We start from the raw sequence: 27659 nt of genomic DNA, 5'->3' as shown, positions 1-27659 counted from the left end.
CTAACACTATAGGGCCCCTCGTCGGGCCCTATAGTTCCCTCTGCCCCACCGTTGAGAAAAATCCTTGCACCACCCATGACAAACAGCCGACGCCGAAGGCACTGTGGGCGTACCATACACGAAATATTATTTCGAGGAAACGAAATAGTATTTCGAGGGAACGAAATAATATTTCGAGGGAACGATATAATATTTCGAGGGAACGAAATAATATTTCGAGGGAACGAAATATTATTTCGAGGGAACGAAATAATATTTCGAGGGAACGAAATATTATTTCGAATGAACGAAATATTATTTCGAATGAACGAAATAATATTTCGAGGAAACGAAATAATATTTCGAGGGAACGAAATACTATTTCGAGTTAACGAAATACTATTTCTAGGGAACGAAATAATATTTCGAGGGAACGAAATAATAATTCGTTCGAACGAAACATTATTTCATTCCCTCGAAATGATTTCGTTTCCTCGAAATATTATTTCGTTCCCTCGAAATAGTTTAATATTTTTTTTTAACCATGTCCCATTAGGGGCTCCGTACAAAAACAACAGAAAAAGAATTAGGAAACTTATCTAAGCCTGCAGTTGAACCTGAAGAGGAACCTGAATTACCTGAAGTGCGGGAAAATCAAACGTTAGCTGATCAACATGGTAAACTGTCTGAGCAACTAAACGGTAAACTTGATAAAGTATTAGAAAATACTAAGTCATATAACAAACGACTCACCAAACTCGAAAAATGATTTAAAGATATGGAACAGTTAGTAAAATTTGCAAATGATACTGCAAAAGAAGCAAACGATGAAGTAAAACAAATTGGAAATGGAGGACATTAAATTCAAAATGGTGGTCTTACAAAATAAAATGGCGGACATGGAGAAACATCTAATATGCCTATAAAGTTATGAGTCATGAGCATATACTTTATCATAATGCATCTTGTTGACTCTTAATGTACTTTATACTTACCCTTCAATTGTAAATATGATTAAAGAACTATCATTATCATATTGAATTTCGACATTATTTTTGTAAATATTACACAAAAAAAAATAGTCACTTACTGTCAAATGATGTTCTGCTTTTGTTTTTGATCTTGCACCTGGCTTTGATCAGTGCTCACCACCTGACCATTAAATCTAAATTAGATTAATCTAAATATGAGTCATAAAAACACAATAGTCCTGTAAAGTATAAATACTATGTTGAGTTCTACAGTATTTTACCGTTTTATGTGAATATTTACCGGAATAGTAATATTCACTCTCAAGCAAAAGAAATGTGCTTGCTATGATCATGCTCCTGGTTTAGGTAATGTACCTGACTATTAAATAAAACCAGTTTAAGACATTCTCTAAGGCCCAAGCCTATAGTTTTTTTAATACAATGAAAATATCGCACCTTTAAATATTTGATTTAGGAATATTGTCATTCTCTTATGTTTAAGAGCAACTGTTATGTATCCGAAGCAATAATAATACATATCGTTTTTAAAGCTAGAAATAAATTGATTAGCACTGTTAATGTAAATTTAAGAATTGGAAATGAAACAATTGCAAAAGCAACAAGTCAAATTCTTAGGCCTTTTTTTGAATGAAGCTCTCACATTTAATTATCATATAAATGAAATTGCAACGAATGTTTCAAGGGTTATTGGTGTCCTTAATAAGGTAAAACCAATATTATCAAGTAAAATAATGTTAACAATATAGAATGCACTTATACTTTTAACTTATGTACCGGTATTACATCATAGGGTACTACGTCTGCTAGTAATCTAAATCGTTTGCACATACTTAAAAAGGCATTAAGAAATATCTGTCATGTTGACCGCTGACATCCTTCACATCCTTTGTTTATTGTTATTCAAACATTAAATATTTTTGATATTTAATTTAAAAAATTGCCATATTTAAGTATCAATAAGAAACAACTTATTTAAGACATTTGAAAGTTTGGTAACCATGCATTATTCATAATAATCCTTATAGAACATATTTTGCGCATGCTATTTTCAAGTTAATGCCAGCCACAACTATCAGCTGCTCTGTGCATCACGAGGGACCTAGTGTTAGATTTTGAGAACGACGCCCCATTCGCTTATAATCTCAGGATTCAGGTTTTGTATGGGTCTTGTTTTTGAATCAATGCAGGAATAAAAAGTGAATTGATAATAGATCAATTTATTATCATTTGTGAAAATACAAAACACTATTTAACGGTTGTTCAATTAAAATACGCTATTATCAAATCTGTGTCAGCCTGAATAATCAGCTGCTCTTATCGCGAATCAGTGTATGGGCCTTTGATTGTAGGCCTGTGAATCAATGCAAGAATAAAACAGGTGATTGATTTGATACATTGAATGAAGTGATACTTTACATTTACTGTCCAGTCTGCATATAGATACTAAATAGTTGTTCAATTAAAGTTTAATAAAATTCCACATGTAAGCTAAGGAACTTCGCTCGACGCTACGAAGCCATACTTCGAAAATTATGCCCATACACTGGTTCCACCATCTGCTTTACGATAGGCCAAGACGATTCATCTATTATAGATGATCATTTGTCATGCGATACCAAAGGCCTAAAACCAAATCACTTTTTTTTATTCATATCTTTGACATATACTTTCAGCCAGTTTTTAACCTTTTACCCTATATTGTAATTGTTTTCGGTTCAATGCAATGAAAAAAAAATTAATTAATACAAGGAGGTAATGTGAAATGATTAAGAGTAAACTTCAAACTACTTTTACCAATTAATATATAGGGCCTATCTGTTGACATTCTTTAAAAGACCGTAAAATGCCTCCACATTTTCAGTAGTGGTTAGTAGTGATGCCTCCACATCACTACTAACCCCAACGAGCAACGAACCTCTGCTGTCAAATGAAATCAGAATACTGTATTGTACCTTACGACGACGTATGCAAAATAGGCTTCAGATTGGACTTCAGCCATCGTCTTCTTTTGATTGGACGTTCAATTTTCATTATCCCGCCAAAAGATTTTCTCTCTATGCGGACTGCTAAGTAAGTACTCACTGTGCTGTGATTGGTTGAAACCAAACTCGTATAGTGTAGCACTGAGCAGGCGTAGGCGGAACGAGGACTGATTTTGGCGGCTAAAATCGGTCCCGCGGACAAATTTTAGCGGCCAGAATCCGTCCCCCGGACTAATAATGGCGACTAGATAATCGGTCCGAGGGACCGATTTTGGCCCGGACCAATTTTGGCGTGACACTCCAACTCAACACATATGATCCGACAAAGCTGTAGTAGTATAGAGATGCGTGGATGCGTATAAACATCATAACTATCGAATCACCAAGGAAATTCAACTCATGGCCTGAAATACTGTTGAAATGCAAAAGTAGTCCTACTGTACTTTCTGTAATAAATATTAAAAAAAAACACAATTTAATCAGAATGTAATAGGCTTATGACAGTTGTATTTAACACTTTGCTTCACAAAAAATGTACAACATGTCAACATAGGTGTCTATTACTAAGATTCCTAATTTTCAACCAAATATATTGTATGTTTACATTTTTGTTAAGTTTACTAAAAAAACAGATCGGATGTTGATATACCGGTAATAGACTGAATGAAAAGGCTAACTGTTACGTGATTACAATACACTTGCATAATTATGCAACTAATGTAGGCCTAGCTAGGCCTACTCTTATGAAGACCATTGTGCTCACATTTTTATTTTAATCGAACTAGGTTCCTCGTGATAACCGAGCAGCTGATCATTGAGGCTGACACGGACTTAAAAAAATAGCACATGCGCAATTCTATAAGGATAATGATGAATAATTTATGAGATTTTACAAACCCTACGTTAAAACATATTGCTTACATACTGTAGCGTAGCCGTGTTTGTTCTAATTAACATAGAGGGCGAAAGACCTAAATAACATATTCTCCGGGTATTGACTACTAATTGATACTCCGTAGTTACACTAGTTTATTTAAGACAAAATTAAGAAATATATAGGGTAAACTTTATAACTTAGTGGACGACGAGAGTTGCTGGTACCGGGTAGCACAGACACGAAGGGATCCTGGGGCGAAGAAAGTCATTGATCGAGTTCCTCAGTCCACATATCAAGCGCCCTGAGCATCTTACATTAGATGGATATGTGCGCTATATATATCTACACTATTATCATTATTATTATTATTATTATTATTATTATTATTATTATTATTATTATTATTATTATTATTATTAATAATAATATTATTATTATTATTATTATTAATATTATTATTATTATTATTATTATTATTATTAATATTGACAAAGGCAAAAAAAAAAATGATAAAGAATATAGTAAGAATAGGTTGAAGCAGGGAGCATGAGCATACTGCAGAACGTAATTTAGTAGAATTTTATACCTTAGTTAGTTCATGCATACACGTGCACTCAAGTTTCATATATTTTTCAAGCCTGAAAAGCCAATGTCTCATGGCCCTTGGCAGTGGTGGCGCCAGGTCCTATCTCCCAGACGAAAGATACATATAAGACCATTTTATTATGTATTTTTGCGTCCCCGGGCGTTTAGGGGAACTCTCCGGGATCGAGGTGGCGGAGCTGAGTCAGGGATTTTTTATAATTGAGGTCTTATCGATTCTGAAGATTCATATAGGCCCCTATACTTTTCAGTCAGTGGCAGATCAAGGACTTTGATGAGGGGCCAGGTAGCGGTACTTTGCAAGATGGAGGACCACCTCAGCCCCACCATGTTTGAGGTTGAGGGAAGAAAATTTGTAATATGGCACCTATGTCCGAAAATGTCCGAAATTACATTCTCATACAATCTGAATACTGTATCATTTTTCACCATTATTTTATTTATTTATTTATTTATTTTTTTTTGAGGGAGGACCAGATTCAACTGCTTCTTGAATCCCCCACTGTCAGTGGTGGATCTAGGAATTTCATATATAGTGTGCAAAGGGAGGACTTTTCAGATTGAGAGTCCACACCTCAGCCGCACCATCGTTGGGGCTATAGGCCTAAGACATTGATCTCTAGATGGCCGGAAATGGCACTCTCGACAGACCATGCTTAGACATGAACATAAATTTCTTTTCTTTTTAAAAATAATTTTGACAAATATGGTTGGGGGGGGGGGGAGGTACGCGTACGGGCCTGTTCAGGCTCTTACTGCAGCAAAGGAATGACGTTTTTTTCTTTCAGTTCTGTAACGCATGCTGACGTAATAATTGATTTGGTTCATGGTCCACCAGGTGCAAACAAAAACACGAGACCTTGTTTACATCCTGGGAATTTTCAATCGATAGAGCTCTGCGACCCCGGAGTCAATAGCCACATCAGCCAATCACCGACCATAACCTTAGTCACATGTAACGGTGGTTAAAACCAAAACAACATTGGGGCTCTGTGTGTTTGCACGTTGTTGAGGCCAGCACATTTTCCAGAATATAAAACCTGTCCTTATCCTTGAATGTCCGATATTGGACAAGTTTCTCTTAAAACAAGGATAGTTTATTTGGTGTATATTCGCATTTTGAAAGCTTGGAAGGTCTGCTGAGCCGAACCAGGAGACATGGAAGGGTCAGTTGTTCTGCAAAATGGAATTGAAAATGGCGTGAACGGATTGGAGAAGGGCCAAGAGATGGACATGTCGAACAACAACAAACTTACCAACAATGAACTAATCCCTTCTGAGTCTCCTGTTCAGGCCAGAGTGACTCGCAAAGCCAAGAGAAGAGTGAAGCATAGTCCGCAAAAGGATGCAGTGGCAAGTGTTGGCCTAGACAGCCTTGTGAAGGAGAAAAACTGTAGAAAATCACGAAGTGGTAGAGGTCGTGGCCTACCAAAGAAAGGTAAATAATAAAAGAAAGGTAGCTAGGGCCTAGCCCTCGGCCTACTAGACTAGGGCCCGGTGCCTAGGCATAGGATAAGCGACTCAGACTTTATCCAGGCTAGCCGCTAGCATAAATTTAGGGTCTAGGCCTAGGCCCAGACTGGGGAGTTTGTAGCCTAGTAGGCGAGGCTGTGCCTGTAGGGCCTAGGTCCTAGAGAGGCTAGGCCTATTATTACATGGATGTACCCAGCCCAGGCCTCCCTGGCCTAGGCCCAAGTCAGTTTTCTCACAAAAAATATCATGACACCCTACGTAAGGCCTATGGTAAGTCTAAGCCCTATAAGACTTCGGCATAGTTGCAAACTTATATACAGATTTTCCAGTTGTACTACGGATGAACAAAAACTCGCAGATTTGTAGGTTAACTACTGACGGATCAAGATTTTAACACTAATAATTAAAGAAATTAGATAATAAATAATGCTTTGCGAACAGCATAAACAGTAATATGCAATAAATAAATCATTTACCATTTATCTTTAGTGTTTAGTGTAGCCAGGGTGTGGCAAATGATGAAGGCCAAGGGTAAATAGTGTAAGCCCAGTACGCTCATTTAGGCCCTAGTTGGAATTGTAAACAAACTTATTTATTTTATTATATTTTATTAAGGTATAAAACACGAAACAAAACAGCAGCCAAAGGCTGAAAACGTTTGTTTACAATCAACAAGCAAAGACAACATACGAAAACAGGTCAGGTGGAAAAATACATATCGAAATATCAAAACATTCAAATAATTACATTAGAAAAGTTAAAAATTAATATCATATTACAAAATATATATGTAAATATATACACCATATAATTAAATTTCAAAAATGTTTAATTAATTCAAAATTTAAAATGCATTATGATGATACAGGATTAAAATCAACCCAAACAGCATCCGCTGAACAAATAAATTAAACTTAATTAACTACTGTTAATTTGATCAATCCAAATAATTAACAGTAGTAGGTACAGTATGTATCAAGAGTATAGTTGTATTAAGGCCAACTCAGACAGCGTTGGCCGACGCAGCCCGACGCAATTTGTTGTCGTGTCGGGTCTGTGTGAGTTGAACGCAGACGCGATGGTGTGCGTCGGGGGCAGTCGCGTAGTAGAATATTAAACGTGTTTAATATTTCTCACGACGGCTTAAGACTGTCCCCGACGATAAATCGGGTCGGGCTGCGTCGGCCGACGATGTCTGAGTTGGCCTTTAGACCTAAGGGTTCTCTTCTGCCCGCGGCAAGGAGGCAGCATGTCACGAAAGCAGTCAGACTTAAGCAAACCCCTGCCAAAAGACAAAACAAGGGTTCTCTCCTTGCCGCGAGTGATGGTAAACCCGTAACCTCTAGGGCATTGTCAAAAGTAATGTAGGCAGCACCTAACATTATGCAACATGCTCTTTTCTGGATGGTCTCAATGCTGCTATTGGCCATTTTATTGGTAATAGCACCATGCCATACTTGGCAAGCGTATTCCACGATGGGCCTAATGTAGGAAGCATAAACAGTGAGTAGGTCATCAAGAACAACGTTGGCTTTCTTTCGTATACACAGAACAAACAGTCTTCTCGATGCCCGTGAGACGATATCTTGAGTGTTAAGGTCCCACTTCAAATTACATTGGATTATGACACCAAGCAATTTCATATGCTCTACTACATCAATGTTTGTACTATTTAAATTGAAAATGGGGGGCTCTACATTAAACACTGATACCTTTCAAAAAATTTAGTCATTATATGGCACTTCATGTTGTTCTCATTGCACCAATCATTATGATCATTAAGCATCTCCTGCATTGAAGTTACCAAGTAATGCACCGCGCACGTTTTGTTTGCTTGTTTAACTTTTCCACTTGACAGTCTGTACATCACGATTATCCATCCTCAGAAAGACCAGTTAGTAAAAAATGTTTTAATTTTACACAATTAACTGTCGGCTGCAAAGCAACATTCAGTTTAAAGTACTGACGCACTTTGGTCAAATTTAAATGAGTAACTTTTTGATAAGGTAGATATTAATTTGTTCATATCCAAGTTCGATAAAATCATTAGTGAAAATGCTCATATTGTGCGAGCTTCCAGGGGGCTTCGCCCCCTCGACCTCCACCACGGGCCCTAGGCGGCCCTCTGGTCCCCAGCCAGTGCCGCGTTTCTCACAAAATTGATTTTCGGAAAAGTTGGCAACTATGCTTAGACCTAGCATAACCTTTATTCTTATTTACAATTTATACCGTATGCTATCTCGGTATATGATAAGGAAGGTTTGGGTTGGCAACAGCTTGGAACACTTACCAGTATTACTGGGATGGTGTACGGTACTGTATTCCTAGTCACAGCAATATTATTGTCATACCAACCTTTTTATCTATTGTTTACAGTATGTACCAGACTGTATAGTAAGACCTGCGCAGGAAATATCCTCCGTGCAAAAATTTGGCCTAGAAATCTTTACCTGCAAATATCTGAATATAAACTAAGTATTATGCAGTAATTACGATTCCGTGCACCTATTTTCCTAGCGATTTTCCGCGTAAATTTGAGCTGATTTTTTAGGTATCATCCACGCAATTAAAAAACTTTACAGTATGGCACATGTAGGCCTATTTATTTTTGTAAATATTTGTACAGTAGAACCTCATTTTTACGTACCTCAGTTATACGAACCCTCAGTTTAACGTACTCCTCGTACGGACGATGATGTCATCAAAACCCCCAATAAACTCTAACTTTTCAGGACTACCATGTAAAAAGAGATTTGTTAGTTTCTGTTTTTATTATTTCAATACTATAACAATAAACAAAGCATGCAAAGTATTTGCATTCAACAGCATCGTTGATTGTGTCTAATTAACGCGCTGTTATAATCTAAAACCTCGTGGACTGAGTGAGGTGAACAAACTATCGTTGGTGCTCAAGTTAGCTTCGTGTTAAAAACTCATCTGATCAAATTTTCTACACAAAGTTTACTAAAGCAGCTTTTAAGTAAACTTTGTGTAGAAAATTCGATCAGACGAGTTTTTTTACATGAATGCTAATTTAAAAATTTTTTTTTTTAAATTATTAATTATTAATTGGTTGGCTCGCCCAGTGCAGTGCACATGCTTTTAGTTTGTCTCAGCAGGCCCAGACAAACACCGCAGCTCTGTTGTTTAGAATAGCTATGAGGGGAATTCCCAAGTTACTGTCATACAGTACCTTTGTCGTATAGGTAATCTTAACAATATTTTAATGTTCTTTAGTTAAGTAACAGATGTTAAGTGATGAATTAATACACTAGACACATGGTTCAGCCCTCGAAATGAGCGTCGGCAATGCCGAGGTAATTGCCGACGCTAATAGCAAGCTTACCACGGCACCAATTTGCCGAGGCTCCTTTTTTATAGGCCTATGCCTAGCAAGTGTCCTAAAGAAATTTCAGCTTGTATGCACACAGAGTGTTAACATTTTTCAGTTTATTATTGTGTGTAAATTAAAATTAAACATTTATTTTAATTGTGTAAAGTAACAAATTTAACAACGCCAAGTAAGACGTGCTTACAAACCAGGAATTACCACAGTCAAGCCGATGTATTCATGCATGCTGTAAACACAATGGCCCAAGCATTTGTTGTGGCAGAGGCGGTGTGGCGAACGACGAGGGCGTGGAAGATTTTTGGTAGATTCCGGCCTGGGTACTCTATATTGTGACATATGTTCATTTTAAAGCAGCCGTAAAATTAATGATTAATTTATACTATTATTATAATATACCATATGTTTTAATGTTTTTATTTAATGCTGTTTTTACGAAATAAACTTCAATATACAAAGAAATTAAAAAGTTAGTGGTTGACTTGTTTATTTTGTGTACGTGTTTTACCTGTTAATCGAATGGATCAGGATGATTTATCAAATGAATTTGAGACGGCCATAGAAAAGCGCTCAAAATTATCACGTGACACGTTTCCATTCAAGAAAACGCGATTGTGTTGTTTTTTCAGGAAGTCCTTCAAAATCTAATTGAATCCATCATTCAGATTGGTGAGATAATCAAATACAAATGATTATGCATGATTTTAGTTATGACGGCGTTTCTGTCTGATGAGATTTTGTGTAAAATTTCAATTTTTATTGATTTTAGATGTCATTATGTGTGACTGTTCAAAAATCTGCCTCTGCATAAATATTATTTATATAATTGATAGGGCCCTATAGCATTTATTTAAACAACCATACAAAAAATATTTGTCATAAATAATAATATATTTGATAAATATATTTAATAATAATAGTTCATTTGTTCAATCCCTGTCCAAATGCCAATGCTACAATAAATTGCATTAGGGCGATAGAGGGGACTTGAACGCTAAATTCCGCCCCTGTATTTTGGCAATAACTCATAGAAACTATTGATAATGTAATAAACGGGTGATTACAATTATTCTAATTACAGATCATGCCATCAAAGAAGACAGTAGTGAAGTGGGGATTTAGTAATTTAGGTTACGAGGTGGACGAAAATGATAACGTAACAAAGATTTGGTGTAAGACCTGCCGCGAATTTAGCGAGGTGTGTCAGCAAACTCCCAGCACAAGATCAATTACCGGGGCAGTTCACCCCAATGTTTTCGCTAAGGGAACAACAACAATTAAGAAAAACAACTTTCAGGACCACCTAAATAAGAGTCGCGCCTACGAAATATCAGTAATGAGATTTACAGAATTAAAGAGAATTAAAGCGAGTAGCGAAAACAGCGGCGAGACGATCACTACTGAGACCCGGCCGAAAACGATAATGCCATATCTTCGGGCAGTGTCATCTAAACAACACCTTCAACTGGTACGAAAATTTCAACTGGCCCACTTTTTAGTTGGAAAAGCTAAATCTTTTAAATTTTATTCCGAAATGGCCGAGTTTGAAAAAAATGTACACCGTGTAGACATGGTACATTCATACTTAAATGACAAGTCATGCAGGGAAATAATCTATTATTTAAGTGAAAGCATTAAACTCACAAATATCACGGAACCACTGAATAGCTCTGCTGCTAAGTATTACAGCATCTTAAACGATGGTAGCAGCAGTGCAAAAACGATGGACGAAAAAGAACTCTTTCTTATAAAAACGGCAGAAGCGGGGATACCAAGGTTCAATGTCATGAGCCTTGAAGAGCCACATGACACCTCGGCCGAAGGTTTGAAAGATGCACTTAATGCATCTTTCGCCAAGCTCAATTTCTCATTTGAGAGAAGTTCGAAAGAGCTGGGTATGTGTAGCGACGGTGCCGCAGGTGCCATTATCATTAATATTATTACCATATCTTTTTAAATAAACATCCCAGGTTGTTTATTGTTGAAAGGGGTTTTTGAGGGGGAATTTAATCGAGGGAGGCGTTTATTTTTTAAGATGTACACGTACTCAAATAAACGCCCCTTTATTCACTGGAAATGTGGGACTACAACACATAATTACTGTTAAATATGTTATTGTGCGATCAAAACGACTTATTGATCCCAACCATGTTAGAAAAAATGTAATTATACAGTACTAGAACATTAATAGAATGTGTTGAGAATGCTGCTGCTTAAACTCCCAGGGCGTTTATTCCAGGGTTGCATTTATTCCAAAGGAAAGTCTGTCGGGGGTTGGGGCGTTTATTCAAATATTTACGGTATTTTATAATCGTTTTTCTTTGTACAGTATAGCAATGTCATTTTTCATCAAGTAATTTGTAATTTATGTAGAAGAATTGAATTCAATGGAATGCAAACCATCACCTACCGTATATTCCGGTGTATAAGCCGCAAATTTTATATGTGATTGGCCCCCCCCCCCCGAAGTTTGGGGTGCGGCCTATACACCGGTCATTAACCTACTCCCAAGAAAGTTCAAATTGCGAGCTGCGGTGAAAATCAGGCACCGTCTGTCTAGGTTAGGCCCATGCTAGCTCAAATTAGCCTAGCCTAGAACCGGTTTGTAGCCCCAGTATTTGTAATTATACTCACTACAGTGCTGTACTAGGATTCCTACTACATTTTCTACGACATTCAAGCAATAGTTTGGGTTGCCTATTATTTTCATACTTATTTTCACTTATAAACAATTTTGAAACACGCTGTTTCTGTTCGAAAGCGCTTCGCTCAAAACGATAACAACAACTTTTCGGGAGTTCAGTCCTCGAAGTCACGTGAGCAGCTTCATTTTCGATGTCGCAACAAAACACACGTGGGCTGGTGAAACTTGCAGCTCGACGTCTGGTTCCCGGTGGCTTGTACCGTTATTATAGAGAGAATATTGATACCGCTATAATTTTAGAATAAAAACATGCGAAATTAATTTATGCTATAAAAACACAAGTTTTCTTATTACAAGTTGTAATAATTATTTTACTGGAATTTAACTGTATGAAAGGCATACGTCAAAATACGGCATGTGTGAACTTTGTATCCAATCCACGATATTTTTTGTTTATAAAACGTGATGCGTGATGGTGCATGCTTCGCACAGTTAGCTATGAATAGTAATGACTTAGGCCTAGAATTGCCAATATTTTTAGCCTAATACCGACTGTTATTAGTCAACATGATTGTATTCTATTTGTTGAAAATAGATAAATATACGCAATAAGTGTTTTATTTTATTAAACTTAAACTAAACTGATGTTGAAAATTTAACGTAGCCCGACCGTCTAGCAAAAATGGGGATTTCCCTAGGGCTGCCTAGAGCAAGAATACGTTGTTAACATGGTGGTAGCCAGCAGTTTACACGCATTTCCAGTTGTTTGTTGTTTAATAATCGGCCGAAAAAGATGAAATTTCTTTATGTGAACATTTATAAATAATGTCAATGTTGCAAAATAATTAAAAACTTAACATTATGGGAACGGTTTGGAGCTAATAGGTGCGGCTTATACACAGGTGACACAAAAAATTGTGATATTTCGCGTCCTAATTTGGGGGTCGGCTTATACACAGGTGCGGCTTATACACCAGAATATACTGTACTCCCTAATTTTGCAGCCTTGGTTCACCTTTGTAAATACAACATTTGCCTGTATGAAATGTACAGAGGAAGTGGCATGGCTTCACTACATGCTTAACTATGTAAATCTCAATGTTGACCCCAATTTCCTATCCCACCACATGTTTAACAGATGTTCATAACATAGTGGTCAGGTTCCGGGCTTTTTTTAAAAAAAGGATCAAGGCTTCAAGTATGACTTGCTCTGATTGGATAATTGTCTCATTTAAATAAATTAATATTAATTAGGATTTCTGGTTACTTGTACTGAGTATATAGTGTGTCTCTTTGTATTGTATTATTCCTAATGATCCTTTTCATAAAAGTGCAACATAGAATTAAATGGCCTTGTCAATTTTTGAAGTGACATTTATCCAAGTAAACGTCTGCTTGTGTCCTAGGAAAAGCAATTTATTCACATTTCCCCTTCACCAAGGAGTCTACTGCATAAGTGGATACCTGGTAGTTTTGAGTGTCAATGCGTTATTACTGGCTGCGACATTATGGATTACCTATTTCCCTAGGGAGCTACCTGAGTACTGTGTGTTTTGTACGTGGTTGATCTAATATACTTTATTCCAAAATTTTGTAGAATCTCAATAATCAACTGGGGTAATAATGCTCAGAGTGTTTGATATGTGCATACAGAGAAATCAAATCTGTTTGTATCAATTTCTTTACATACATAAATTTACTTTTTGTAAAATTTGGTAAATCATTTTTTATTTGCAAGCATGCTAAAATTAAGTTAATTACTTACTTATTTGTATGACAAATCAAAATCAAAAACTATATGTACAGTATACTACAGTATACTGTCATGACTTTTTATTCAATAATAAAGCTAGTACGTTTTTTTTTTTTCAAATAGTATTAATTTTTCTGAAGAAAGAATTTTACCTTCAATGCAAGTTGGTAAATGTGTTTTAAAGTTTACCAAGATAATAATAAAGCAAACCAAAAAATATATATAGTGAACCTTAATTTGTAAGAAATTATTACAGTCGACCTTCCCATTTACGTACACCGTGGGTTCGTAATTGAGAAAATTCGTAAATGAGAAATTCGTAAGAATAGCGCCCTCAAGTTTAAAAACGCCAGGTTGTAGCCTTTAATTAGGCCTGCCTACCAACATCTAGGCTTAATTTTGCATTTAAGTGTTCAATAAACATTTATAGAAATCGTTGAAGAATCAATTAAATGTTACTGCAAGACAAACTAATATATATTAAATATCGATTCATAATAGGCTAAATCGTCTCATGGATAGACCGACCTAATCTTCCGTGTCACTAATAGGCTGACTGTTCAACATACAGTGGTGGTTTAGCCAAGGTTAAGCTGGACCTAGCAGAAGCTCTCTGCTAACTTTAGCTAGCATCTCTCCGTAATTTGTAGCAAATTAGTAAACAAACATTGATATTAATTAGAGGCTTATTATTTACTTAATTTAGTCAAGATATTTTTGTATAATTTAAAAAAAAAACCGGTTCCTATTTTTTTCGATCTTCCTGACTTCCAAACATGTGGTTTTGGTGCCTGTACAGTAGCATTGAATAATGGGTAATTGCTGATGTCATCTTCTAAATATAGAGCAGCTTGCTATCGTTTTTTGACAGTGAAAAACAAATAACATAGATGCTTATTGAATATCCGAACAGTGATTTATTCTTAAAAGGATAAAAGGTTGATGTTACCATAATTTATACTCAAACTAGCTGATTCGATTTACAGTGCATTTAGACCGCAGGTAACCATAAGACAGAGTAGGGTAGGCCCCCTGGTATAGGCTGCACTTAGCCTAGGCAAGGTAGGCCTAGCAGCATGCACTGCCTGCCTGAATTTCGGCTAGTTTTGATTATTTTACATCATGTATTGGTTTGACTTTTCTAAGCCTAAAATAGTATGATATATTTATGAAATGTACTGTATAACTAGTACTATAATGCATTTTTTAATGACCTTTGTAATTTGTTTTTCTTAAAATAAATAAAAATAGCAAAAATTAGACGAATAAATCTAACGATGACGTCATCGGCCGAACGTTCGTAAAATAGAAGGTTTGTAAATGAGAAGTTTGTAAATAGGAAGTTCGACTGTATACAGATTTTTAAAGATTTAAAACAAATCATGTCAAATTACTAATGAGAACAATAGCCATGCATATTCAATCCTAAAAAGAGAGAACCAAACACCAACACACAGGTTACAATAGTTCCTGGAGGAAGGTCAAATGAACAGAACAAAACCACAGGTAGTGTTTGCTATCCCATGAGTCATTAGGACTGGCTCCCAAAAGGACCATATAGAAATTCAACAACAAAGAACCATTTTAATACAAAACAGATTTATTTATTTTTTTCACCATTTTTTGTCTTTATAAATAAAGTGTCTGTAGGAGTTGTGTACAGTTCAGTATTAAAAGTTTGGTAACAGAATGTTTGCAGACTTACAAGTGCATTAGTTTTTGAGTATACTGCAGATTGACCAGAGCCATGTTGCATAAGTATTGAAATGCTTAGCATTTTGTTTTTTCGTTTGAATGTCAATGATGTATGGGGAAAAAATGTTAAGAAATATTTAAACATGCACTAGGACTCTTGGTCGTGTCAAGTGTGTAAAAAATCCATTTGGCCATTTCTTTTGGAGAATTTAATCCACTGGAAACAAAATTTGGTACAAATTTATATTAACTATATGTGGTTAGCTATTTTAGCTTTCCAGGCCTACTTCCCTACAGTTGGAGTACAGTAATGACATCACATCACCATTGATTTGTGTAATTTGTGTCTATATTTAGCTACAGTGGGTTGTGCTATCCAAACAATACCGGGCCATTTAAACATCAGTACAGACAAAATTAGCTGACAGGAAAATCCCAGTTTCGATATTGTTCATAATCTGCATTGTGAAATAAAACATTTCATATTTAAAGGGACATCTATAAATAGACATTTTTTTATTAGATTTTTCACATGTTTATGAGGAGAATTTAAAACTAATTTTGATACACTATGTATCTAACAGATCATAATTGATAGAGCAAGAATATAACACCACATTGTCTTTACAGTTGTAACTCCTAAAGCCCAACTTAAACAGCGTTGTACGATGGAGCCTGAAGCAATTAAAAAAATCGGGGACAGTTTTTAAGTCATGTTTAAATTATTAATATTATACAACTCGACTGTCCCCGATGCAGGCCTACTGTGTCAGTGTTTAACTCGCACAGATTTGACAATACAGCAAATCGATTCAGGCTGCATTGTTACTAGATACAAGATAACTTTATGTCAAATTAAAATTTGAAATTATTTTTTCTCATGGCAAAAAAAGTTGGACTTAAGCGAGACCGACAAGAGTTGGGCTTAAGAATTAAGTATAGGGCCCAAAATTGCATTACCTCGTCCAAGGAGGTTATGTATTCACCCATGTCTGTTTGTCTGTCTCTCTGTCTGTTTAGCAAGATTATGCAAAAACTAAGAAATGGATCATCATAAACTTTAGTGAAATGGTTTACTAAGAAAGAGATATTATTGGAAAGAAAAGGTCAAAGGGCAAAACGAAGGCCACAAAAATTTGAGTTTCTATCCTCAAGCATTCAAAGATAATGGAATCACCCATCCTATATGGCCTGCGTATTCTGTATTCAGGCACAGGGTGTAAAATAATGGTATAACCCATCTGGGCCTAGGTATGTTGTTCAATATTCAGGCACACGGCGGAGGTAAGCACTTTATAGGTTCATATGGGATTATAGCCAGATGAAGTAGCTGATCTACTTGCCAAGTTAATTGGATTAAATCCACTAATCGCGTTCGATGTTAAGGTTAGAGCGAGATATTTTGACTACCAGAAATTTGGAAAACACATCATTAGACAGGAAGTACAATCGCATGGTGGGTAATTACTGTTGATTTTCGCGCGACTAGTTTATGCTAGATCAAGACTATAGGCGTAAGCTAGGCCTAGGTCTCGGCGGTTGATTAAACTGGCAGGGGAGTCCAGCTGGAGGGTTTACACTGGGTTTTCTCCCAAGTATTTTGTTTAGCGCGTGGTAGTGTGGGCATGCCCATTTCGGGTCATCCCTTATTACATTGGCTGACCCCTTGCCCGTCCCAAAAATAAAAACGTCTTTCACAGCCTTGTGGTCTGCTCTTAGATTTTTCAACTTTGTCACAACAATTGCCGATGCTATGCTGTTGTGGCCTAAGTCCCGCATTCTCTCTGCTATCCTTTCGTGGACACCAGCCTTCTGATGGTACAATTTATCATCAACTTTTTCGGCGATTTCTGGCTCCCTCCAGATATCTATTAAATCACATTCCTGCGCATACATCCAGAGATGGCGTTTCTTTACTGACTTTTCGACCATCATTTGCAAAAAAAGACTTGTTGAAATTAAAGTACACAGATCAGGGAGACTTCGTCAATTCTGAATGGTGTTTATGATAGTAACTAAAAAACGCGCTAACCAGCAAGCATGGAAGGTCAATTTGATTGGTGTATTCGAGACCTGTTGCCACCCGCTGTTTAATTGTTTACTGGCTTTAGGCTGGATTAAAAAGTTAGTCGACATAAATTTACTCGACGGGCTTAGTCGAGTTGTGGCCTTCATCTCGTCATACTTGAGCGGTCATACTCAAACTTATGGCGAGATCTTCTAGCTCATCCACTAAAATTATCTCGTCAGTTGGATATGAACGGGGCTCTTGGGTAACTGCTCTAGAGTACCCTTCATAATGAACAGATAGGTGCTAGTTGATGAGTCTATTTCGTGATTGTGTACCTGGATAAACTGATTAAAGCCTATTCTCTCTCTAGTGAAAACACCCTTATAAAATATAATGGAACAGTCAGATCCTGGCACTATTCATGGATATCCCAGAAACCCTTAACAGATCCTCATTTTTTATTCCTACTGTAGGAGGTGCGGGAGGCAAAGGAACGTGGGGAAAAGAGTGCGATGTTTACGAAGAGAATGACGCAGACTGCCAAGATTCCAATGATCCTAACTACGATTCCGACGCTCAGGTTTGTATTATTAATGGTGGTCCCACATGCTCACAAATGTAAGGTTGCATAGCAAATCCCCATGTGGCTTGTTTCATGAGGATGTTCATACGGATGTTTACATTTTGTCTAAGGTACATTAATAATGATCACAATTTTCTTCCCAAGATGAATGACACAAATATCTGTATGTTCCTGCCTCAGTCCTGCTTAGCACCTAGCTATTGCCCTGTTAGAGGGTGGGATTGTGGTGTCGTAATTTACACTCGACAAGTATATGATCAACACCTTATATATGGTGGTATTCTTTTTTGTGTCTCATATAGTATCATTGTATTCATCTAGGTCCTTCCTTGTTTCTTTTGGTAGTTGCAAGGAAAAAATGATGCATTATTGTTAAAATTCTCATTAATATTTCTAATTATTATTACTTTGCTTGCATTTATTAATTTTTTTCTTTGTAGCCTGGATACAGACTAAAGGCAATTATTCCCACCCTGACTGAAGATGAATTTGAAGTAACTGTCACTCCAATTATGCAAGAGTACTTTGAGCATGGTGACACTGAAGAAGTTATTGTAAGTTTCAGTTATTTATATATCGGTTTTAAATGCAACATTCTGAAGCGTTGATGGAAGGGGGCAGCTGACCATTGAGCAGCTGATCCTCAGTTCTTCATATCTCATCCTTCCTTCAAGTTATAAATTTCTTTGCCATTGTAGGTGCGGCTTTTTATACATGATTGTTTATGTAAATTGGATCATTAATTTAGCCCTTTTTTCACTCTGTGGTCTTGTAACAATGGATTTTTTTTTTTCTTTTTTTTTTTAACTATGCTAATTCTATATTTCTTGCACCTCTATCTATTTTTTGTTCAACTTTATCAGAGCCAATTAAACATTGAATGATAAATGAGATTAATCGGATTTTGTTGAATCATGTGACTGTGCATTAATTATTTAATCTATTATATTTTTGGTGTATTAATATTTTCAGGTATCTCTATTTAAACACTGGTCACATAGCATGATAAATTGTTATGCATAAAATAAGATCCTTGTTTTAAATAACAACATAGAGAATTTAGCTTTCATTGTTTTTGCATAAAGTAGTTCATCCACTTTTTCCTACCAATTATTAGCTACCCTGGAAATTTACTGCCCTACCCTAGATGTGACCTTCCACCATATTCCGAAAAAAATTGGCACATATCCAAAAAAGTGATTCAACAAGATTGTATCATCATTAGTCAGGAAAAGAATTAAGTGCTAAACTAAATATAATGTGTGTTGGAAGGACAAAGGGAATAGAATACTGTATGATAATGTCTACCTGGATTATAGTTTTTTCTTGTTTATTTTTGAAAAGACAGCACTCTGAAATATATATTAGCAAACATGTATCTATCTATTATTTTTGGTTGGCTTCTTTCCATCTTTCCACTTTGAATTCATTTTATCTTGCAACCCTTTAATGTATTTGGCGACCAAATTTTTGGTCATAACCCATAGTTTGAGAACCGCTGGTAAAGTTCATAAAACTAGAAAATTGCAATTTGGTAGCTTGTTTATTATGAGATATTTTATACCCATCTTTTTTTTAAGGCATTTTCTTCATTTTAAATACTGCACTTTTAACTTTGTAATAAAGATACACTTCCACTCAAAATATTATACAAAAACTCAAAAATTATAACTAATATTTGAATTGCCCATTTAAAAGAACCACTTGCAAACATTCGGTGGATGGATGGATTTATTGGCGTAAACACCAAGCATAACCCATGAAAGTCTGAGGAAGAGTTACTTCCAGTGAGGTCCTTCTGGTGGTAATTGAGCAGTACACTGGGAGACAATCTCCTATTCTTCCCAAGTGTGCACTGCATTTTTTAACGTGCACATGGGCCATAATGCACACAGGACCAACAGCTTAAACATCTCATCTGAAAGACAGTGCACTATCGTAACCTGCGTTCGAGCCCTCCACCTGAAATACAAGAAAGGTAGCGTCGGAAATTGAACTGGGGGAACCGGGAGATTTCCACGTCCACGATTCCGCACACAAACAGTGGCTACCACCAGTTTAGCTAACTGAGCTAAACATTAAAAAGTCACATGAAAACAAATTTGCAGATGTTTCACTACATTCTTTAAATTTGTTGTCATAAATTTAAGGCAATATGAAAAATAGAACTGTAGCTATAGTAAAACTGTATGTTTACCTTCCAGTCCCAGGGTCTTATTAAGTTCTTCCTGTTACACTCCGAATATTTTTCTCATGACTGGAAACCACTTGACTGTTGAAGCTCTGTCCTCAGTACCAAATTTTATGCGACAAATTTTGATGTGCCCCATGATGATGTCATATTACATGGCCGGCGAAAGTGGGGGGGGCCGGGGGCCCAGGGCCCCCCCCCCACTTTTTGGCGAAAAATATATAATGTCTTGAGATTTTTGTATGGCTGCTGAGAAAGTTTACCTTACCGTTTTCAAGAGGTCATTAGACACCTAGCTCAAAAGTCGAGAAAAGTCATTTCCCGCCATCTAGAAATCAAAATTTTCCCGGGGAGGAATGTTGACCCCACCACCTAGATTTGATTCTAGATCTGCATGTTTCATATTCCATTCATCTTATAAGCAGTGGCGTAAAAGGCGGGGGCCAGGGGGGCAGACTGCACATCCCCCCCCCTGACGGTTTTTACCGGGCTGATTAAGCCGTCGTACCGAGCTAGGTAAGAAGAGAAAAGAAAGAGGAGAGAGGGAGGGAAAGAGAAAGAAGGGGCAAGAAAAAGGAAAAGAAAAAGGAAAAGAAAAAGAGAAGAGAAAAATAAAGACAAGAATAAAAAGGAAGATATAATGAACAGATATCACAATACCCCGGCCTGCAACCCCATCTCTACTTCAAAAAGTGTCCATATCGCATTTGATCTAAGCCGCCAGGTATTCTCCGCAGTGGTGTAACCACCGGGGAACAAGGGGAAAATATCCATCCTTGGAAAATCTTTCCCCATTGAATGCCCTTTTCACCCGAGAAAGTGCCTGAAAATCTCAAATTTTAAATCCAATATTTTGTTGAGGTAGGCCAATTTCCTCTAAAAATTGCACATTTTAGGGAGTTTTGATCAATTCCGACGAAATTAGAAAACAACATTTTTCGCGCGCTACGCGCGCATTTTTTTTAATGTTAAAGCTTGTGCTTGCTCTCCTTTGCCTTATAAATTATAACACATAGTCCCAAACTCAAGAAAGAAAATTTAAGGATAGATCGTTTATAAAAGAAGGGCCTCAATGTGTAATGATGTTGAATAAATAAATCCATAAGGAAAATGCTTATATTCAGTTCAAAAAAACAAGTGTGGCCATATATAACATAAGAGCATTTCTTGTTGAGGTAGGCCAATTTCCTCTAAAAATTGCACATTTTAGGGAGTTTTGATCAATTCCGACGAAATTAGAATTTAAAAAACAAAAATTTTTCGCGCGCTTCGCACGCATTTTTAAGTGTTAAAGCTTGTGCTTGCTCTCCTTTGCCTTCTAAGTTATAAAACATAGTCCCAAACTGAAGAAAGAGAAATTAAGATAGATCGTTTTACCTAAAAGAAGGGCCTCAATGTGTAATGATGTTGAAAGAATATGTTTGTAATAAATAAAGCCATAAGGAAAATGCTTATATTCAGTTTAAAAGAACTAGTGTGGCCATATATAACATAAGAGCATTTCTTGTTGAGGTAGGCCAATTTCCTCTAAAAATTGCACATTTAGGGAGTTTTGATCAATTGCGACGAAATTAGAATTAACAACACAAAAATTTTTTGTGAGCTTTGCGCGCATTTGTTAGGGTTAAGGCTTGTGCTTGCCTTCCTTTGCCTTCTAAGTTATTTAAAAATGTAATAGAGAAAGAAAATTTAAGATCGATCGTTTTACCTAAATGTGTAATGATGGTGAAAGAATAGGCCTATGATTGTAATAAGTAAAACCACGATGAAAATGCTTATATTTAGTTTTTAACACACGTGTGTAATAATGAAATAAGCCCTATGTCGTATTGTTTTCTAGTGGGTATCACATCAAGTCATAAATTACTAACCGGGAAAATTATTACCTTTGCCGCCACCCCCCTGACCCAAGACCCCTGTTACGCGCCTGCTTATAAGTGGGGGCCCCCCCCCACTTTGAAAAACATTCCACCGGCCCTGTATTACATCCAAATATGGGCATGTCAGCGTTATTTGTCACTCAGGAACAGTTTAGATACAGATTTTGAATATTTAAAAACTGGGGAAAAAGGGGCGTAACCACCTTTTCTTCTGTTAGTTTTTAAATATTCAAAAATCTGAGTTACAGTATTTCTTCTAACACTTTTTTTGAGTCTTACTATAGAAAAATCTATTGTAACAAACAACTCTTTAATCAACCTTTTTTTTTTTTGGAGCCCGGCTTTAATAATGCTTAATGCACTTTCTATTTAATACTTTAATACAATATACTGTATCACAAATACTGTATTTTAAAGTCAAATATTATTCATTGGATTGTGATATGAATTGGAGGAAAATGAGAAATTGCAAATAGGCCTACATTAAAAAGAAATTAATGTTGTTTTTATTTAGTTTAGAAGAAAATTCAAGTCAAATGATTTTTATTTTGTTACATATTTGAAGGTATTTTTTTCTGCTAAATTCAAGATTCAGGATTTCTTTATTGCCTTTAACAATTTTTGTCAAGAACAATACATTTAGAAAAATCTTATAAAAATAATTAAATATTAAATAAATTGGAATGCTCCATAAAAATATAGTTGATTATAGTGTAGTGATTATTATATTTAACTAAATACTAAATATTAAATTCTTCATCAATTTTTACTATATCAATATCCATTCTTCAAGAATGCTAGAATTCTTGGGCATAAATAAAGTCATTTTTAACAACTGCAATTTGGTCAAACATTGCAAACATTTTCAAGATGTTCAATTTCACTGGCTAATGGAATAATGAGTAAAATATTAGTTCAGATATTAGAGATTCAGTTATTTTTGATCACTTTCTCAAATAAATCCTTAAGAAGAAATTAAATATGTAAACACATAATTCCAAAGTCCCTGCTATGGTGCCTTGGTCACAGAACCAATTATTTATACATGTTGTAAACACAGAAGTCAGCAATAGAATATGTATGTATTGTTTCAATTCTTATATTAAAATTTTTGTATATATACTGGGCATATTCGACTGGTTCATTTCATTGACTACGATTTTTCGTTGAGTATTATTTTCAATCAACTGTTTCGTAAAATAGACTTTGTTGACAATGAAAATTAACATAAACTAGAATGCGTTAATCATCGTTAAGTTATCCATGTGACCAAAACAAACATGGCCGATTGCTGAGTTTAGAAACAACATTTGTGTTCATATTATTTAGAGCAAAGTTCAGAAAATAAAAATATAATATTTACCTGACATGAAGTCAAAAAAATTGCAGGCTAACAGAAAACCCATACTGCCACAACCTGAAGCAATCTTTGACTACGCAGCGTGTATCGCAGTTACTATGCAGCCATTATGTTTTGTCGAGTATTTACAAGTTTTCTATTCGACTGGTTGTCTTCGTTAAGTAGGATTTTACCGCTGCGCATGTAGGCGTGGTTTAACGAACAACGATGAGTCAAATACGGCCATTGTTTTAATTTTTACTGAAATTGTAAGACTCACACATGTAATTTGGCATTCGAGCCATGACTTGTGACCACTTTTTTTTTGTGATGTTTTATATGAATAAAGTGAAATTAATGAATGGAAAGTAAGACTGCCTGTCAATCATAAACATGATACATAATAGATATTATATTGTCAACGAATGTGAAATGAAAGATTATATAAAGATGTGAAATTAAATAAATGTTTGATTTTGGAACAGACATATATTGAAATCAAATTATAGTAGAAACTTGTTTTTACGTACCTCAGTTATACAAACTCTCAGTTTTACGTACTGTACGCCTCGTATGGACAATGACGTCATCAAAAAAACCAAATGCACTCAAATAAAACAGCCCTTTTTAATTTTGTAAGTTGTATGGTGTAGAATTTTTAAAAAATCATAAAATCGAAGTTAACTTGGTCATTTTGATATTGTTAGATTTTTTTATTTTCAAATTCAAAAAGCATTCAAAAACTTTTATTTGTCCAAATCATATAAAATATACAATTGGAAATTTGTTTGAAACACTACTTCAAATTGTAAATTTTTTTTATATTAGAAAGTCAACAAACAGTAAATACAAAAGGCATCACACACACACACAAACAATATTGCAAATAAGGATCAAGTTTAATATTACAAAGTAAAAAGGTAAAAAAGTTTTAAAAAGCATAGTTAAAAACCTTCATTTAAAACATTGTTTCAGTTTACATCTTTAACTATTAAAAAAAAATTATATTATAACTCAGTTGGTATAATACTAATAGTATGAACACTTCTGTGTAATAAGGAGCATTTTTATCTCTACTATCTGCAGCATACACATACACATTGTTTACATTTAATGAGTTCCCAGGCTCAATGGAATTAATGATTTACTCTTATGATTGTTAGGATGATTAATGTTGATGATTGAATAAGAATTCCTTTGTTGTCTGAGTGAATTTGACTTGTTATTAATATCCAGCGTTGTTTGTTTTCTGTGATGGGACCACTTGCCATACCATATGGTGTTGTGTCATCCTACAAGTCTTCAGAATGCACTACTGTGCAATACAGTATTGTATGTTCTATAGGCGTTTGTTCTAAGGGAGCGTCGCCAAATTATCCTCCCGCGGTAAAGGAGAGTTTCCTGCGGTAGCAAGGCTAACTGCGGTAATCAGCTATAGCAAGATTTACTCAATGGAGCGTGTCTTGACTACCGCGAGCTACCACGAGCTACCGCGAGCATGGAGTATTAATTATCCAATGCCCAAGGCAAGGTTTTTCCAATTACTCTATGCAGCTCAGTCAGCTGGGAAAGTTACCGCGGAATACCGCGGTAGCTCGGAAATACTAGCCTAGGCCAGAAATGAAATAAATTTGAAAGAATTTTGATTAAAAGAAGCTAAAGAATAAATAATCAAAAATTAAGGAGATTGCTAGAGGGAGTTTGCTGTCTCTTATACACATCTAGATGTGTATAAGAGACATCTATCTACCGCGGTAGACTTGTATGCAATGTGATATGCAAATTTTCTGCATATACAGCCTTGTGTCTACCGCGGTGCGGTAGATTAAGGCTTACCGCGGTAGGATAATTTGGCGACGCTCCCTAACTACTGGGGTAATAATGTGATAAGGTCATAATAATATGTGTATATACATCTACAATGATTATTATTTTTAGAAGTAACATGTGCGCACAGTTCCAAAGTACACAAAAACATGACTGGTACTCTCTTTTAGTAAGATAAATATCTATAATAAAACTTTAAAACAAAAATGTATTTTTCAATTCTCTATTTTTGTTCTACTGCTAGATCATTGACCAATACGCCTCCATAATACCGCTAGCTATTATAGTGCCAATCTTCCCATGGTATTATTCAGTTATAATAAAATATTACCTACTCGCCTTGTAACTGCATCTCATATTGCAAACACCCATAATTCAGATTAAGCCCCTTCACATGCCCAATCATTCCATGGTATCAACAAATCCTTTATTAATAACTAACTAATTATATATATATTTTTTTTTTATAGATATTAAATGCATTAACAAAAAATTTCATTTAATAAATAAAAGATGTTAAATTTAAGGACATGAATTACTGTATGCCCACCTTTTTTAGGTGATGCTATAGGCTGTCAATGAATTACAGTACGCATTGTTAAAAAATAAGTAATTGGGTACTTAAAAAGCTGTTTGCTGTAAACTTTTAGAACTTAAGTATTTTAAAAGCCTCTGGGGAAAGTGAAATATTATGTATTAAATCTGAAGACAGTTACGGAAATGCATTTTACAAACTTGGGAAGACTGGTATAGCATCTTGCCATACAGTTTCACCCACATTCCTAGACTGCTAGCCACCTTAGGGCTCCTACCCTGAGCAGCATCTCATATAGTACCACCCACATCCCTAGTGCTAGCTACCATAGAACTCCCACCCTGAGCAGCATCTCATATCACCCACATCCCTAGACTGCTAGCCACCTTAAAGCTCCTACCCTGAGCAGCATCTCATACAGTACCACCTACATCCCTAGACTGTTAGCTACCATAGAACTCCCACCCTGAGCAGCATCTCATATCACCCACATCCCTAGACTGCTAGCCACCTTAGGGCTCCTACCCTGAGCAGCATCTCATATAGTACCACCCACATCTCTAGACTGCTAGCTACCATAGAACTCCCACCCTGAGCAGCATCTCATACAGTATCACCCACATCCCTAGTGCTAGCTACCATAGAACTCCCACCCTGAGCAGCATCTCATATCACCCACATCCCTAGACTGCTAGCCACCTTAAAGATCCTACCCTGAGCAGCATCTTATACAGTACCACCCAGTAAATCCCTAGACTGCTAGCTACTGTACCATAGTACTCCCACCCTGTGCAGCATCTCATACAGTATCACCCACATCCCTGGACTGCTAGCTACCATAAGATGCCACCCTGTGCAGCCTCTCATACAGTATCACGCACATCCCTAGGCTGATAGCCACCACAAGGTTTTTCACTCTGCAAACTCTCATTACAGACATTCCTGATTTGAAATTTATGCAAGGGGGGCTGAAGTGTCTCCCTCTTTTTGGCTCTGGAGCTAGAATGTAGGTAAGAATAGCCCCGGAAAAAATGGCCCCGGAAAAAATGGCCCCAGAAAAAATGGCCCCGGAAAAAATGGCCCTGGAAAAAATGGCCCCATAAGACAGGTAGGTAAAAATGGCCCCAATGAAAAATTCGGTAATAGAAATGATATATTTTTTTTTAAATCTTCAAATATTTTAATACTGTATAAGCAAGAATTGAATCAAGAAATAAAAAATGGCCCTCAGTTATAAAATTCTAGAAAAAAAAATTAATAATAAATAAATAAATAAATGCTGTAAAATACCCTGTAGTGAAAATTTAATTAATAAATCAACATAAAGAATATACATATTTGAGAACTAAAATAAATTAGTTTTTAGCTCCTATGAATAGCTCTGGGAGTAGGTCTAAGTATTTTTTAAAATTATTATTATTAGATATTATTACTATATTTGCGGTCAATTATTAATATTATTATTATTATTAATGGCTCTGATGGGAGGCTCTAAAACATTGATTCGGCACCAGTTTTGAACGACGAACTTGCAGGGAATGTTATAAACCATTTTCGTGAAATTTGAAATAAAATTTTCTAATAACGTGGCGACTACCAACTATGGGGACTTTCAGAAGCCTAGCATTTCGCAGTACGTATTACTGTCATGGATAACATCAATAATAAATCTAAATTGCTAATGAGCACAAACATTTTAAATCGGAAAAAACATGAAATGTTTATATTGAAAACAAGTCCAAGTATTTAATTTTTTTAAAGAATTGGAACCTCTGGATGGCCAGAAATGACACTCTCAAGACTGTGACAGGCATGTCACATTTTTATTTTTTTATTCCGACGACCGTCCTGATGTGGTTTGGGATGTATGTAATTTTGTAATCTAATACACTGTGATTGTGTAAGTGACAACTAAGTACAATTCAATTGGTCAATTTAAAAAAAAA

General features: G+C 35.9%; 1 protein-coding gene across 2 annotated transcripts in view; it reads left to right on the top strand.

Annotated features, from left to right (window-relative positions):
• Positions 1-5392: 5392 nt before the first annotated feature.
• The window catches only part of LOC117110982 (programmed cell death protein 4-like), a 46017-nt gene continuing 23750 nt past the window's right edge, over positions 5393-27659 (top strand). Inside the window, exons 1-3 of one of the 2 annotated variants that reach the window (XM_033253837.1) lie at positions 5393-5871; positions 17832-17938; positions 18382-18495. In XM_033253837.1, coding sequence (XP_033109728.1) covers positions 5592-5871; positions 17832-17938; positions 18382-18495 — 501 coding nt within the window. In that variant the 5' untranslated portion in view covers positions 5393-5591. The remainder of the gene's footprint in view (positions 5872-17831; positions 17939-18381; positions 18496-27659) is intronic. The other variant, XM_033253836.1, reaches the window with a different exon arrangement.

This window comes from Anneissia japonica, unplaced genomic scaffold, assembly GCF_011630105.1.
Source record: "Anneissia japonica isolate Jap-2015-1 unplaced genomic scaffold, ASM1163010v1 scaffold573_len2283161_cov171, whole genome shotgun sequence".
In the NCBI taxonomy this organism is placed as follows: Eukaryota; Metazoa; Echinodermata; class Crinoidea; order Comatulida; family Comatulidae; genus Anneissia; species Anneissia japonica.
The sequence above is the reverse complement of the archived record's forward strand: the minus strand, read 5'-3'. Positions and strand labels throughout refer to the sequence as shown.